We start from the raw sequence: 17,719 nt of genomic DNA, 5'->3' as shown, positions 1-17,719 counted from the left end.
GGCGAATACAATACGATTCAGCCTGCAGAATTTCAAACAAATCAGGCCCTTCATCTCGTCTGAAGCAGCTAAATCTTATCTTCATTGTATGATTTTATCTCACATTGAATATTGTTTTGTAATATGGTCGTTTGCTGGTGCCACCACACTGAAACCGATTGAACAGTTGTATAAAAGAGCTGTTAAGGTATTCGCCAAAAAATCTCTTTCCTCCCATTACTGTCCAATTTTTGAAAGGCACAATCTTCTGAGCTTTGATCACCTTAGGAGTTTTAAGATTAGCTGTCTTATCTATAAAACCCTCAACGGACTGGCCCCCCCCCCGTTGAGGGAATACTTTAGACGGAGAGATAACACACTCAGCACCAGATCTGCCTCCAGAGGGGACTGCGAGGTGCCATTTAGACGAAGCCAAATAGGCCAAAATTCCTTAACTGTGAAGGGCGGTACTTGTTGGAACAGTCTACCAACCCCAATTAGAGACAGCCCCACGTTTAATGCATTCAAAAAACAGCTTAAAGCATGGTTACTGTCCCACCAAACTTGCACCCATGTCTGAAATACTGACATTTCAGTATACGTCTTTTTTTTGGTTCTAGTAGTATTTACATAATCACAATTATGTATCACACCTCTTGCAGTATCTACACACTCCTGCTTGTGCAACTGTGTGTACGGGCATAGTGCAATACAATCTGGCACTCTGAACCGATGTGCACTTTAGGGCACCATGCAATACAACTTGGTACCCATGATGCACTCCTGTACTTTAGCACTTGTCACCTTGGCACTTTTGCACTTTATCTCTCAGAAACTCATTTGGTCCCCCTGTCAATGGAAGTGTTGTCAAAATGTCAATGTTTTATTTCGTTAAAGTTGTGTGTTGTTGTCTGCATTACGTTTTTTTATAATACTATGTTGTTGTTGCTATTCTGACACTGTGTACTGTTTTTATGTTTTGGGACTCCGGATGGAAACTAGCATTAGCTGCTACAATCCGGCACATTTACATGTTTTTATATGTCCATTAATGTGCATTGTCCCATCCAAATAAACCAATAAAAAAAAAAATAATAATAATCGGATGCCTCGCCGGGAAACCACCTCCATTATCTCACCGCTCTATAAAAACCATGGGGTTCTCTGGGAAGCTCATGGAACAACAGTTCACAACCCCCTTGGACTTTGATATATTGGAACAGAGAGGATCTCATTCGTTCCTCTACGCCCCGGCATGTCCCATCAACTTATTAGGCAGAGACCTGATGAGTTCCCTACAAATCACATTAGCCTGCGACTTGGGAGGCATCACCCTATACCATCCCACCGACCCGGCTCCAGAAGAAGCACACATGTTCATGCTGATTGACGACCCAAGACCAGTAATCCACAATGACACCACGATATACTGGCAGGAACTGACTGGAGCAGTACAAACGATCCCGGGATTGGACAAAACATATGAAAAATGGAAAACTTGGATCCAAAACATGGGAAAATATAACGACCTTGTAGACCCACTACATTGCACACTCAACATCACCCAGGAACAGGATCTACCCTACGACGAACCATGGCAGGAGCAGAAAAATGGAAAACTGGAAGACCTGGAATGTGGAGACATATTCCTAGGACCAGAGGGGGTTGCAGCAGAAGTCCACCTGACCCCAGAACAACTAACATGGTTCCGGCTGGAACCAGACAGTGTTCCCCATGTCTCCCTCCTGGTCAGCACTGACCACCGACCTAAACAACTTGGACCAATGGTGAAGAGAGCACAGGCAGTCCGCCAGTGGTACACTACCGACAACAATTACCTAACGCAAAGCCCAAATGCTGAATTCTGGAAGATATCAACACGAACAATGAACAAAGTGATCGGCAAGACGGTGGAAAGACACAGAATTGCAGTTGAAAAGAAAGACACAGAAGAAGACGAACCTGAAGACCCAGAAGTGACTAACATTCTATCCCGCATAGCAAAGACTGTATGGGCAAAGGATCCATATGATGTGGGGCACACCCCACAACACAACATCGTGGTGAGAATTGAGGATGCTCATCGACCAGAATGGAAACTCCAGTACAAAATCAAAGAAGACGCTGAAGAAGGAATCAGCGACACCATAACAGGTCTACTGAAGGCTGGAGTACTGGAAAAGACAACATCAGAGTGGAACACACCAATCCTACCAGTAAAAAAGGCTGATGGACTCACCTGGAGAATGGTACATGATCTAAGAGCAATCAACACACGAACAATGGCCCCACCAGAAAAGGTTCCCAACCCATACGTGGCCCTGAATGCAGTAAGCCCTCAACACAAATGGTTCACAGTGGTGGATCTCGCCAACGCATTCTTCTGTCTCCCCCTGGCAACTGAGTCAAGACCCTTCTTTGCCTTCACATACAGAGAACAACAATACACCTATACAAGAATGCCCCAAGGATTCCGATCCACCCCCACCATCTTCAACGCCTGCCTAAAACAGGACCTGAAAGAATTGACCCTTCCTCCCGGAACAGTTCTGGTGCAATATGTCGACGACCTCCTCCTGGCAGCTGAAACGAAAAAAGCTTGCCTACAAGCCACCGAGACCCTCCTGCACACCATTGCGAAGAAAGGCTACAAGCTCAAGAAAGCCAAACTACAACTGGTCAAGAAGAAGATTACTTTTCTAGGGAAAGTAATAGGAGGGAATAAGAGAGAGATCAGCAAAGAACACAAGAACACGATCAAAGGCTATCCAAAGCCAAAAACGGTCCAACAGATGCTAGCGTTCCTGGGACTAACAGGATACAGCCGAACCTACATCCCCGACTACACCGACAAGACAACCACACTACGACAACTCGTCACACAAGCAGGACACAGAAACCTGAAAGCCCCCTTAAAATGGACTCCTGAAGTGGAAAAGGCATTCACCGGACTTAAACAAAGTTTAAATAGTGCTGCAGCACTGGCCGCCCCAAACTATAAGGAGCCCTTCCACCTAGATGTATCAGAAAGAAACTGCGTGGTCAACGGAATCCTGTGGCAGAAACACCAAGGAAGGAGAAAAGTCCTAGCCTACCACAGCTCCACCCTGGAACCCCCAGAAAAAGGACTCCCCGAGTGTGGAAAAGCAATATGTGCTATCGCCAAGAGCCTGGACAAGACGGCCTACATAGTAATGTCACACCCAGTGGTCGTCCATACACCCCATGGAGTGAAAGCCTATCTAGACAGTTCGGACTACACAATCACCACAGCCACCAGAAACGCAAAACTGCAGAGAATATTGGGAAACCCCATGGTCACCTTCACCACCCAGGGAGTCAACATGACCGACACCATGCCGGGCCCCAACGAAGGAGAACCCCACAAGTGCTCTGAAGAAATCAAAAAAGCTGTGAAAATCAGACCAGGACTAGAAGCAGAACCCCTAAATCCAGTGGACATAACTTTGTACACCGACGGATGCTGCTACAAAGCTAATAACGGAGAAAACGTGGCCTCCTGGGCTGTAGTGGAACAAACCAACAAAGGACTATGCAGCACTCTGGCCAGCGGCATATTGGAACAACCCGCCTCCGCACAAAGGGCCGAACTACATGCTATGTGTGAAGGACTACGGATAGCCCATGGAAGAAGACTCAACCTCTACACCGACTCCAACTATGCATATGAACTGGCCCACCTAAATGGACGACAGATGATCGACAGACACATGACTACCAGCGCTAACACCAAAGCGAAACACACAGATCTGATCCTGCAGCTGGCCAAAACAGCTCAATTACCTCAAGAAGTAGCCATCATGCACTGTCGAGGACATCAGAAGACACAAACAGCGGAAGCAAGAGGAAACCACGCGGCGGATGAAGCAGCAAAGAAAGCGGGAGGATTCGTGCCAGTAGAACGTCTAAAGGAAGGAGGGTACACTCCAGTTGTACACCTGATGATGGCCAATGAAGAAACAAATCTCCACCCAGATGAAGAGATGGTCAAACAGATGCAAGAGGCAGCAGGACCATATGAGAAGACAGCATGGCGAGACAAGGGGGCCAGAGAAAGCCCAGACGGAATATACTACTCCTGCACGGGGAAGCCAGTTGTCTCCACCAAGGCCCTGTTGTTCCTCCTGAGAAAAGAACATGGATTGGCACACGAAGGAAGAGCGAAAACCCGAGAAAGAATTGAAAAATACTGGTGGCATCCAGCACTCAAAGCCACATGTGACCAGTATGTCCAAGACTGTCAAACATGTCAAGCCTGCAATCAAAGACCAGGATTCAAGATAAACCGAGGATACTTTCCCGTGCCCCAGCTCCCGTTCCAAGAGATCTACATGGATTACACAGACATGGGACAAGAAAACAGAGTAGATGGGAAACGATTCATGCTTGTAGTCGTCGACAGGTTCTCCAGATGGGTAGAAGCAATCCCCACTAAAAGGGAAGATGCAGACACAGTGATCAAATGGTTGACGCAGGAACTGATTCCCCGATGGGGATACCCCAAATTAATCTGCTCTGACAATGGTACCCACTTCGCCAACACCCATCTCCAAGAAGTGGAAACATACCTAGGTTTGAATCACAGATTTGGCTCAGCATATCATCCCCAATCACAAGGCCTGGTAGAGAGAGCTAACCAGACAATCAAGAACCAGGTGACCAAGATTCTCCGAAGCAACAAACAGGAGAGAACAAGAGACAGCCCAGAAGAGGTGGAAACCCGTACCCTGGGTCGGATACAGGCAAACCACTTGGCAGTTGAAGTTGGAAAAAGAAAGACTGGAAAGAAGATGACCTGGATAACAGCCTTACCACTAGCATTAATGGCCATACGTTCCTCTCCCTCCAGCACTACCCTTCTCAGTCCACATGAACTAGTCACAGGGCGACCCATGCAGGGGCCACATAGCCCACCATCAAAGGGGCCCCCATCAGACAGGTTCGACGAGGTAATGCAAGAATACCTACAGGCACTAACTCAAGCATCCAACAGATTGTTTTCTCAGATCACCGACCCGGCACAGTCCAAAAAAGAAGACGACCCCCCACCGGCAGTATCACCTGGCGAGTGGATCTGGGTGAAAAAGCACCACCGAAAGAACCTGGAGGACCGGTGGGAGGGACCATACAAAGTGCTTTTGGCAACACCATTCTCTGTTTCAGTAGCAGACCGAAGAGGAGCCCAGTGGCACCACCTGAGCCGGTGCCGCAAAGCAGACACTCCTGGCAGATCGTGGACTGAAACCTTGACCGACCTCGCTACACTCCAAGCCAAGGACAACCCTGCCCCGACCCAAGATGACAAGCCCGAATAGACACCCAGGGACATACCTGGTAGGACTTCTGCTGATGGTCCTGATCCAAAAGACGATGGCTGATACCTCCAGATGCATGGGATCCGTCCGGATTCCAATGCACAAAGATGCAACAATATCGGGAGTAACCACGTTGACGTACTGCTACGGAATAGCAACAACATTTGAACTGGATATTTGTCGACTAATGGACTGTGGACAAAGTGAAGACTCATTTTACAAAGCTGATAAATATTTGTGTATAGCAACCGAGATTACAGGATTCTACCGAGGCCCCAAAGCCTGCAGTGTCTGGAAACAAGCATCATGGTTCACACACCCTGGATACGAGGAGGGATACTATCCTAAGGAAGCTCCATGGGAGGGAGTCCAAAAAGAGATATCCCTGTGCAGGAAGGACTACGGATATGAAGAAATCTGGAAAAGAGGAAATAAAGCAACCAAGAGAGAACAGATATCATTAACATTAAGAGCAGGACTAACCGTGCCCGGGATAGGACGACTCCCACATAAAAAAGAGGACATCAGAGGATTTCATCTACTGCTGGGAGCAGACATGGAGGGAAAGGACCCACAGGCTCAAATCTACCTCCAGGCACAGAAATGTGGGGACAACCAATTAGCACCCAAAGGCTCTAACGGTGCCCCGGTAGTAACGCCTGTATCACTGCCCAAGATAATGTACCCGGACCCAATTCAAGACATTGAAGCGGATAAGTGGGAAGTAGAAACAGGGGGACCTAATGTAAATATATGGTTAAAATGGTTGAATTACACGGCACAAGCTCAGGGGAAAAAAAAAACGATTGTATAATCTGCGCTGAAGGACGACCCACTTTAACCACAGCTCCCGCTAGAATTACCCCGTTTAACTCAAGAGAAGGGTTTGCATGTTTACTAGAACTGTTTGTAGACGGCCACATCGCTGGATGTACGACTAATGTAAAAGGCTTATTAGATATAATGTATCCTGAGACCCTAATTAGAGCTATACCCCCTAGCTTCGAAGTTAATCTTACTCCTGGCTACCATTGCATCCAAGGTAATGGCATAGGTAAGAAAGTGGGGTCCCTTCCTCCTGGAGTATGTAACACCACTAGAGTGATAGATCTGTTATCTAATATGACTCATGCTCGTAGTGACATATGGTGGTTCTGCGGAGGACAAATCATCAGGGGGGTTCTCCCCATAAATTTCTCTGGAACATGCGCTATGATTCAACTTGTAATGCCTATCTATATTTTACCAGATAGCGAAGATGTTATGAATCTTAAAATATGGAAGAATAGAGACTTCCCAAATTTTATTCGCCAGAAACGAACACTGAAACTGGTCCCAGGAAGTTTTGATAAAAATATTTACATAGACTCCATAGGTGTGCCCCGAGGCGTCCCCGACGAACATAAAGCTCGCAATCAAGTAATAGCAGGATTTGAATCTGTTTTTGTTTGGTGGGCCACCATTAATAAAAATGTTGACTGGATAAACTATATATATTATAATCAACAGCGGTTTGTCAACTTTACCACCGAGGCGATTAGGGGAATATCAGAACAATTAGATGCTACCTCTCGTATGGCCTATCAAAACCGGTTAGCATTAGACATGTGGACGGCTGAGCAAGGAGGGGTGTGCCAGATGATAGGAACTGCATGTTGTACTTATATCCCCAATAACACAGCTCCAGATGGGTCAGTGTCCAGAGCATTGGCAGGCCTACAGGCCCTCAGATTAGAGTGGGCGGAGAACTCGGGCATCACTAACCCCATCACCGGGTGGATGGAGAACATACTTGGTAAATGGATGGGTCCAATTCACTCAGTCTTTATGATGGGAATAGTAGCAATAACTGTGTTGGTTATTATCGGTTGTTGTTGCATTCCCTGCATACGAGGACTACTGAATCGGTTGATCACCACAGCAGTGAGTGCTCCAAGACTGCCAGATGTCTTACAGGCTTATGTAGGAATCGAACCTACTCCGGAGACAATGAGTGAACAGCAACACGAAGGGCCCGATGTGATCAGATTAAATTACATAGAATAGTCTCCGGTCCCCAGAAGTTATGTGCATGTATCTAAGAGAAGCAATATACCTGGTTTACTTGAATGAGGAAACATTGAACAAACCTATGAGAGTCATGTAATATATTACAAAATGTTGTTTAGATTTAAATGTAAAATGTCCAAAACTCTACATAAATAAAACTCACTGAGCCATTCAAACCTATCCAACTCGAAGGAAAATTTAAAATTGTGTTACTTTTTATGTTCAGTAGATTTTCATACATGCTGAAAAAATTGTGTTACTTTTTATGTTCAGTAGATTTTCATACATGCTGAAAAAATTGTGTTACTTTTTATGTTCAGTAGATTTTCATACATGCTGAAAAAATTGTGTTACTTTTTGTTATGTTCAGTAGATTTTCCATACATGCTGAAAAAATTGTGTTACTTTTTGTTATGTTCAGTAGATTTTCAATACTTACTGAAAATTCTTTTGTTGTTTTGTTTTTGTTATATTCGGTAAATTTTCGATGCATACTGAAAGGGTATAAATTCTGTGTTATGACAAACAAGTGAATTTAAAAAAAGGTTTAACCATTTACCTATGCTGCTCAATTTTTTGTAATGTTGAAAGTATATGAATTTAATATTGTTTTATGCCTAGAAGTGTTTTGACAAAGTTTCCATTGATGAATACATATGTGCCTTTATGATTATGCCTTTATGACCATATGACGTATTGATTGTATTGTGTAGTGTTGATTATGTTGATGATTGTTCCATTGTAACCAACCCATGGGTATGTACATATTTTTTCTTTTGCTTTTTTCTCTTGTTTTTTATATATGCTGTTGGTAATATTAGTGGTTTGTAGAATGGTCATCTGAGATGACCAAGGAGGGAATTGTGACATTTTTTAATTGTAATATTCCCTAGCGATACATTTTTACTGTAATACTCTCACTTAGCCATATCCAGTAGCACCAAGCTTAGTTTAGAGGTAATTTCCCCTCCTAATCGCCTGAGGGCAGCACTGAACACAATTGATAAAGTTATAAAACATTTACACTAGGGGCAGCAACGGACACACACAGGAAGTGAGAAAACCCAAAGAAGAACACCTGGGATACATAAACTCAGACTCCGCCTTTGGAAGACAGAATCTCTGAGCGGCGTATCTTCCTGCATGCTAAGCTCTGAGACGCTCCGCGCGTGTTATTTACGATCCCTCTCCTTTTGTTTCATAGACGATAGACAATAGACCAATAACCTTAACCAAATAAAGTGAGTTAAAAGCGATCCTGTCTCGGCGGCCTTTCCTGGACCAAAATCCACAACATCAATAACAATTGTTACGAGAGTTAGCGCATGTGTGTGCGCGAGAATGGCAGTGTGTGTGTGTGTGTGTGTGTGTGTGCGTGTGTGGGTGTGGGTGTGTGAGTGGACGAGCGAGGAGAGCGAGCGGTAGCGTGTGTTAGTTTAGTGAAGTAATGAACACTAATGACATTGCCAGTCAAAGTGAAGGGTGTTACCCCCGAGAGAACATCGGCCCTGGAGGGAACGTCTCCCCTGTGCTCCTCGACTACGGTCTGGGAGCCGACAGAAGGAAAGGTGTAACATAAAAATAAAAAAACATTTTCTATATACATGTGCAGCTGTGAACTCATGTATTGTAATTTATTGTATGATGTTGTACTTGAGGGTTACGATAAGACCTATCATTTAGCGTTCACCACAAATGACTCTGAAAAGCAGTGCCACATTAAAATATGTTTTAAACCATTCAGTGAACAAAAGGCAACAGGCTGATTATCGATTAGGGTGCGGGTGCCACTCAATGACATGCAAACGTAGACCGAAGCGTCATCAACACGCCCACTCAACTGGTGTGAAATGCCCACATCCTACTGCTTATTCACATATAAGGTAATTAACATTTCCGCCGGCTAAAATACTACCTGAGGGGTAGTCTTTTATCAGGAGGTCCAATGTCAGGATAAGTCATTCACATATACGGCCCGTCGGGAGAATAGCGGGAGAATAGACGGTTGTACGTCCATATGTGAAAGCAGCTATAGTATTATGTACTTTATGTATATACATGTTCTAGTACATCTACAGAGATGTTTGGTATATTAGGTTACAACCAGCGGCGGTGCAAGGGGGGGGGCTAGCGGGGGCTTAAGCTCCCCCTGAAAAAGGCTGAGCCCCCCCCAAGCCCCCCCTCCCAAAACCACAGTCTTGTTTTTAATAATAATGTGGCGAGCAGCACGGGAACGACCAGACGGGAGCCCAAGGTGAGAGAGTTTACAACTCTGGTGGCCCACACTCCACACGACCCTGAGAGAGACTTTATGTAAACACACACACACACACACACACACACACACCTGAAACACACATCCTATCGCTCTCAACCACGACTGCCTCGGTGCCGCTGACCCTCCCAGGATCCATTGCAGCACTTGGCGACCACAGCCGTGACCGGCACAGTGATATACATATATATCTATTTAGAAAACGGGTGGCTTAAATCAAGCGATCTGATTGGTTCCTAAGTGTTGTTCAGTATCACTCTGCGCCTAACTCTAACTGTTGTTTATTTATATATAAAAGCAATAGCATAGTTCACTGAAGCCTAAAAACATGTTGATTGATGGAGAGGGTGGAAATGTTGTAAAGCAATAGGCACACGGTGAGTGAACTCGATAGAAGGCTAAATTGCCGGCGAACCGAGCTACCGTCTCTAGCCTTCTCCCTGAAGGACGCTACAGTGTGTTGTATAGCAACCGCCGTACACTTTGCAGGCAGCCAGGAGGGACTACTTTTTTGTATTCGTTAAGAAAAACGCTTTTCTGACTTTCTCGCTTTTTCAAAATTGAGGGTGTCTATGACTTTCATTTCGCCATACTTACGTAACCGTTTTTCACGACAGTCAGTGAAATGTTCTCATTATACCACAGTTAAGTGTTAACTGTGGTATAATGAGAACATACCACATCCTGTCGTGAGCTATTGCTTAAATATATATATATATATATATATATATATTAGTGGTGGGCATAGATTAATTTTTTTTATCTATGCCCTATCTTGGAATTAATCTAGATTAATCTAGATTAAAATGGCTCATTTGAATTCTGCCGAAGGCATTCATAGTGTGTGTGTTTCCTAAATAATGACTAAAAGTAAGTCTTTGAGAACGGGTTTCACAAGCCAGGTGGCGCATTAGACCAGGGGCTCATCTCCTGTTTCCATCACAAACTACACCTGTGGTGTAATTGAGATGAAGATGATGAACCAGCTGTGGGCGTCCTGCTGGACGTGTCTCCTCCTCTCCGTGTTGCTGTGTGAGCCTGTGTTGTGCAAAGGAGGTCGCGGTGGCTCCAGGGGCTCCTCGCGAGGCACCTCCTCGCGCAGCACAAACGCGGGAAAATATAACGGCACCGGGACGCGTTCTCGCTACAGGTCCACGGGACGCTCGTCGCCGGTGCGCGTCGCGGCAGCAGCGGCAGCCGGGGCGGCGGTGGCGGTGGCGTTGACGGCAGACGGCTGGTACGCGTCCGCCTACCGCCGTACCAAGGCGGGCAGCTCGGAGGAGTGTCATCGCTCACCCAAGTTGTTTCTATTATCATTGCTACATTGTCTCCAGCATATGCCGCGATTATGGACATTATATTTTATTAAACACTCAGCTTCTGGTTAGTTCAACTTTGAGAATAGATTAACGGCGATATTTTTTTTATCGCCCGATAAGAGTCTCGCGTTAACGCAGCACGTTAACGCCGATAATGGCCCACCACTAATATATATATATATATATATATTATTATATGAAGACATCAAACTGACTTATATGTTACAAAACTGAACTATGAAATCATATTTTTCATTTGCGTAAGTGATGATGACCGTTGCTGCTTGTTGAGTGATTTGATTCGTATCATATTGTAGTGTGTGTGTAGTAGGGTTAGTCATGGTTACACAATATAACGTTGTGTATATTGAGATGTTATAAGTTAACCTTTCCTATGTTATCATAACTTTTATATTCTACTATTATGTATGTTTTCGTTGTCCCTCTCCCCCCTCCCCCTCTGTCCCTCCCCCCCCCTCTGTCTCTCTCCTCCTCCCCCCCTCTCCTCCCTCCCCCCTCTCCCCTCTGTCCCTCTTCCCCCCCTCTCCCCCTCTCCCCCCCTGTGTCCCTCCCCCCCTCTCCCCCCTCTGTCTTACCCTAAAAATTCACCTCAAAACTAAAATGTAAACACTAGATTTTAGTGGAACTTCAACAGGGAATAAAGACTAACTAGACAGAAAACCACACTCTACACACAAACAGTAATTTTTTTTTTTCATTTAGGCGATTCATTTTTCAGTGACCCAGGAGGTGCTGGAACATGTTCCGGCGTGTTCCGGCTCAAATGAAGCACTGCCCCCTATGCATTCAAAACATTAACTTAAACCTTTTTAAAGTGAGTGAATCTGTTCACATGAATGGACACAGATGGATGGTAGGCAGTGGTGGTTCTACATTGAATTACACCCCGGGTGAGACCCCCTCCGAGCACCCCCCCCCCCCCCCCCCCCCCCCCCCGAAAGAAACAAACAGCCATGTTTTATCATAACAATATGATTGAAAGATAAACTTATATTTCTCAATTGCAAGAAATTCGAGGTGTGCCTGACTTGAGCCACTCATTCCATTAGAGTGTTGCTCTGTACCGGGCCGTCCATATGGGCAGGAGGGGCGGCGAACTACTTTCAGAAGCATGCTCCCAAAAAGATAGTTTGTAAATCATTGCTCCAAGTCTATTTTTAATGACGTGATCGTCACATTAACTATTTATAGTCTCTGTAGGCTTTCTGACTATTGTTGGTCTGTTGACATCACGTTTTGGATGATGGTGGACGTGGTGGGCGGCGGTGCTAGCTGAGTTTAACCTCTCAGCTCAGCGACCGAGTTCCTCCGTATGTTGATCACATAACCCTGCAGGCTGCAATAAGGATTTCAATCCGCTAACAGTGGACCCCCCTTGTCCGTTACGGAGACCCAGAGGTGAACTGTCCCCCCCCTCTCTCCCCTTTCCCCTCCTCAGGGAGCAGGGCGCCTGCAGCCAGAAGGGGCGCCAGTGAGCCAACTCCCCCCACAGTGATATGAGAGATAATAGAAAACCACTTTGCGGTGCGGATGATTTTCTTTTTTCTCGTGTGCTCGTGCCGCCCCCCATGTGTCATGAAATAATGCCGCCCCAGGCGGCTGCCCGCTTGGCCCGTTCCTGAAACCGCCACTGATAGGAGGTGACCAAGGACATTTTCACGTCTAATAAAGGGGTGCACATTTTTTAGGTTGCCACCAAATGAAAAAGATTGTAGCCAGTAGAAAATGCGTCCTCAGCCCTGAGACGACATCATTTACTTATTTATTTAGACCTGTTAACTTTCTGGAGGTAAATCTGTTCAATGTCATCTGATGTGTAACTTGTGCTGTAAGTGTTTGACCATTGAGTAAAACTGACCTGAGAGTTTCCAGTGTACATTGTGGACTCCCCAGTCCAGCAGAGAGCAGCTTCACTCCTGAATCCTGCAGATCATTGGTACTCAGGTCCAGCTCTCTCAGATTAGAGGAGTTGGAGCTGAGAACTGAGGCCAGAGCTTCACAGCATCTCTCTGACAGATGACAGCCATTCAGCCTTCACACACACAATAAACACAACATGTTAGGAACTGCGATTAAAATATCTTACATCTTTTACTGTTAACATAAAAGGACGTGATGAAAACTTTATTTAGATATGTTATATTGATAGAAATACATTCAATCCATAAATGTTAATTTAATAATCTGTGTAACTTTTACTTTTAACATAATTAAGTTATTGTCTTCATCTTTATTAGAAAAGTGTTTTTGGCTTAACTAATGTTTAAAACATTGGATATTTAAATGTAGTATATGCTACACGTGAACCTCCTCAGATGGAGCAATTTGATTGGTTCACTGTCTTTGGATATTGGACAATATCCCGAGATTGAGATCTCAAACTCGGGATATTGGGGAGCGCGTAACGGTCGTCTCGTCACGCTAATAAAAACGAATAAACCGCTCATTAAACAAATAAATCCCGGCAAAAAGTGTAATCTTGTTTATTTTTGGAGTGTTCACGTGTAGTTTATATAAAACAATGATTCACCTCAGGCTCTGTGAATAGCGAATCCGTGAACACTATTCACTTCGCCTTAATAACTGTTGATTATTATCATTTATTTTTTATGATTGTTATGATTGGGGAGTTTGTTAAATAAACAAATCGTTACTGCTTTTATATCATAGTATTAATTATTTTGTGTTGTGCATAATATAATACATTATCACTGAACGTACAGAGATCTTTTCTACGTTATTATAACTTTTATTTTCTAGTTTTATGTATATTATCTTGTGTGTATTGTTATACATGTTATTAGTGAACGTAGAGATACGATTTGTATTTTATTATACCTTTTATATTCTAGTATATATTATAATATATACATTATATTAAATTTTATGTATATAGTGTTGTGTGTATTGTAATACATGTTATTAGTGAACTTACAGAGATGTTTTGGAGGCTTTGACCACTGGCAGCAGCCTCAGAAGACCCTTCTCTGAAGCAGAGTATTTCTTCAGGTCAAACACGTCCAGCTCCTCTTCTGATGACAGTAAGATGAAGACCAGAGCTGACCACTGAGCAGGAGAGAGAGATTCTGTGGAGAGACTTCCTGATGTCAGGGACTGTTGGATCTGCTCCACTAGAGAACGGTCGTTCAGCTCATTCAGACAGTGGAACAGATTGATGCTTCTCTCTGGAGAGAGATCTCCTTCTATCTTCTCCTTGATGTAAGACACTGTTTTCTCATTGGTATTTGAGCCACTTCCTGTCTGTCCCAGCAGACTTTTTTTAATCAGAGTGATCAGTGAGCTAATTCCTGTCTGTCTCAGCAGACCTCGTAGGAGAATCTGATTGGTCTCCAGAGAGAGGCCCAGGAGGAAGCGGAGGAACAAGTCCAGGTGTCCGTTCTCACTCTGTAAGGCCTTGTCCACAGCACTCTGGTAGAGGAGGAGGAGTTTATCTTCCCCAGAGTTTGGTTGTTCTTCTGAGAGCAGATTGACCCCAGTGTTTATGAAGTGCTTAAAGACATAAAGGGCAGCCAGAAACTCCTGGAGGCTCAGATGGACAAAGCAGAAGACCTTGTCCTGGTACAGCCCACACTCCTCTTTAAAGATCTGGGTGAACACTCCTGAGTACACTGAAGCTGCTCTGATATCGATGCCACACGCTGCCAGGTCTGCCTCGTAGAAGATCAGGTTGCCATTCTCCAGCTGGTTAAAAGCCAGTTTTCCCAGAGAAACAATGATCTTCTTGCTCTCTGAACTCCAGTGTGGATCTGTTTCAGATCTCCCACGGTACTTCCTGTCCCCCTGTATGGACTGAACCTTCAGGAAGTGGCTGTACATCTCAGTCACGGTCTTGGGCATCTCTTCTTCTCTCTGGGATGTTTTGAAGCAGTCCTCCAGAACTGTAGCAGTGATCCAACAGAAGACTGGGATGTGACACATGATGTGGAGGCTTCGTGATTTCTTGATGTGGGAGATGATTGTGCTGGCCAGCGTCTCCTCTCTGAATCTCTTCCTGAAGTACTCCTCCTTCTGTGGGTCGGTGAACCCTCTCACTTCTGTCACCAAGCCAACACACTCAGCAGGGATCTGATTGGCTGCCGCAGGGCGTGAGGTTATCCAGATGCGAGCGGAGGGAAGCAGGTCGCCCCTGATGAGGTTTGTCAGCAGCACGTCCACCAAGGTGGACTTTGTGACATCAGTCCAGATCGGGTTTCCCTGGAAGTCCAGAGGAAGTCGACACTCATCCAGACCATCCAAGATGAAGACAACTTGGAACCGGTGGAATCTGCAGATTCCTGCTTCTTTGGTCTCAATAAAGAAGTGATGAAGAAGTTCCACCAAGCTAAACTCTTTCCCTTTCAGTAAATTCAGCTCTCTGAAAGTGAGGAGAAATGTGAAGTCTATGTTGTGGTTAGTTTTGCCTTGAGCCCAGTCCAGAGTGAACTTGTGTGTTAAGACGGTTTTACCAATGCCGGCCACTCCAGTTGTCATTATTGTCCTGATTGGTTGATCTTTTCCAGGTAAGGGTTTAAAGATGTCCTCACATCTGATTGGTGTTTCCTCCAAGGCTGGTTTCCTGGAAGCTGTTTCAATCAGTCTGACCTCATGTTCCTGGTTGACCTCTCCACTGCCTCTCTCTGTGATGAAGATCTCTGTGTAGAAGTCCTTCAGAGGTGTTGAATGTCCTGCTTTAGCGATTCCCTCAAACACACGCCTGTACTTATTCTCCAAACTAGACTTGATTTTATGTTGGCACTCGACAGCATCAGATCCTAAAAGTGAAAACAACAGAAGACATCAGTTAGTGGAAGGTGACATCAGTGGAAACAGGTCGATATTTCCTGTTAAATGATCAACTCAATGATATTTAGTGGCTTCATAACTTGTGGTCAGAGAAGCTGGTCGTATAGGAGAAATTTGTTAAGCAATATGCAGTCAACATCTTGCCCAGTATGCTATATTAATTAAATAAGTGTGGAGAAACATTGAGCAACCAAAGAAATGCTCTCCTCACATGATGTGTATCTGATATATGTTCTTAGTATGTTGGGGCTGCACAGAATGGAACGCTCTGTTTAGATGGGCCTCAAGGAGGTCCATGGGGACGGGCAATATGTCACCATATAAGCAAAGAATGCAGGGAGATGGCACCACATGTTCCCAATAAGGGAAAATGCATGGGATGGGGTAACAACGTATGGATGATATATGGGCACAATGGAGCATAAGAGCAGGGGCCAGAGAGTGGCTGTTCAGTTCTTTGTCAAACCAACTCAGGATTTTGTCGTTGCTTGTTCTCAAGTGATAATAAAATCTTTAGCACTCAGACCTTCGGCTTCCTCGATCTCTCTTAGTTTTTGTTTAGATGTTGTATTTTATCTACGACAGTCGTGACAAGGACTGCATGTTACAGATTCTAAATGTTCAGGACTATTATTTCCACAGCAGTATGATTGGTTTAATAATAGTAATAATGATGGTGAATCAGTCTAAAGTGACTTGTTATGCTGATATAACAAGATAGTGTTGCATCTATTCCAGCAGTTATTCTGCTGTTGATCTGCAGTATAATTTTTTAACATTCTTTAACTTGATACCCCCACAATAACCCTACATATCTGGACCAAACCATTTAACCTGATACCCCACAATACCCCTACATATCTGGAACAAACCATTTAACCTGATAACCCCACAATAACCCTACATATATGGATCAAACCATTTAACCTGATACCCCACAATAACCCAACATATCTGGATCAAACCATTTAACCTGATAGACCCACAATAACAACTACATATCTGGATCAAACCATTTAACCTGATACCCCACAATAACCCAACATATCTGGATCAAACCATTTAACCTGATAGACCCACAATAACAACTACATATCTGGATCACACCATTTAACCCCAAAGAGGAAAGAAGTCTCCACATTGAAGTTAAAAGTCATTCAGTCCGAAAATAACAAATAGGAGTCTCATACTGCTCCTTAAAAATATAATTTCTCCTCTGTCTTGTCCTGAGTCTCTTCTGCCCTTCAAAATTATAGTCTCCTCTGTCTTCAAAGTAAGAGTCTCTTACCGCCCCCCAGTGTGTGGGCCACTTCCTCCTGGTTCATCTCCTTCTCTGTTTGATGCTGCTGTACAGACTGAGCACTGGTAACCTTTGACCTCTCCTGGTGTCTGTGGAGAACACACACACACACACACACACACACACACACACACACACACACACACACACACACACACACACACACACACACACACACACACACACACACACACACTTGCATTTTTCCTGACTTGTAAGTCAGGAAAGTCTGATAACAAGAGTCTGCTCTCTGCTGCTGGACTCTTCCAACAAAAACAAGAACCAGATTCATGGACATTTGATAGAAGCGGTATCTTTATATTATAACGATAAATCCTCACCTCTTCTCAATAGACTGATTTCCATCTTTAAATTCCCAAGGTATCTTCATAGAGCGGTCACTCTTCATGGAGACACAGCTGGGTCCAGGGGAGTCTGCTCTCTGCTGCCTCCTTCTGAAAAACAAGAACCATCTGGAAGTTAGGATTTGTGGATATTGTTTCATTTGATCATTTATTGCAGTGCTACTAAACTACTTTCTCATGACTTTGTCACGTTATTTGTGTGTGGGCACAGGGTTGTTGGGTGATTTGCTCCACAGGCATTGGGTTAGACAGGTGGGGGCGTGGCGAGCGGA

General features: G+C 44.5%; 1 protein-coding gene and 1 pseudogene across 3 annotated transcripts in view; one reads left to right on the top strand and one right to left on the bottom strand.

Moving 5' to 3' along the window:
• The window catches only part of LOC311369521 (NLR family CARD domain-containing protein 3-like), a gene marked incomplete at its 3' end in the record, with an annotated part of 85,322 nt that overhangs the window by 17,624 nt on the left and 49,979 nt on the right, over nucleotides 1-17,719 (bottom strand). Inside the window, exons 4-7 of one of the 2 annotated variants that reach the window (XM_084487734.1) lie at nucleotides 17,424-17,537; nucleotides 17,071-17,171; nucleotides 13,915-15,751; nucleotides 12,838-13,011 (exon numbers count right to left, since the gene is read on the bottom strand). In XM_084487734.1, the coding sequence (XP_084343860.1) occupies nucleotides 12,838-13,011; nucleotides 13,915-15,751; nucleotides 17,071-17,171; nucleotides 17,424-17,537 (2,226 nt within the window). Of the gene's footprint in view, nucleotides 1-12,837; nucleotides 13,012-13,910; nucleotides 15,752-17,070; nucleotides 17,172-17,423; nucleotides 17,538-17,719 lie in introns of those variants that run through there. The other variant, XM_084487733.1, reaches the window with a different exon arrangement.
• LOC311369546 (shadow of prion protein pseudogene) lies at nucleotides 10,486-11,409 on the top strand (annotated as a pseudogene). Its single transcript has one exon. The product of its transcript is annotated as a shadow of prion protein pseudogene (transcript).

Source organism: Micromesistius poutassou (assembly GCF_964030765.1).
Source record: "Micromesistius poutassou genome assembly, chromosome: 24".
Lineage (NCBI taxonomy): Eukaryota > Metazoa > Chordata > Actinopteri > Gadiformes > Gadidae > Micromesistius > Micromesistius poutassou.
The sequence above is the reverse complement of the archived record's forward strand: the minus strand, read 5'-3'. Positions and strand labels throughout refer to the sequence as shown.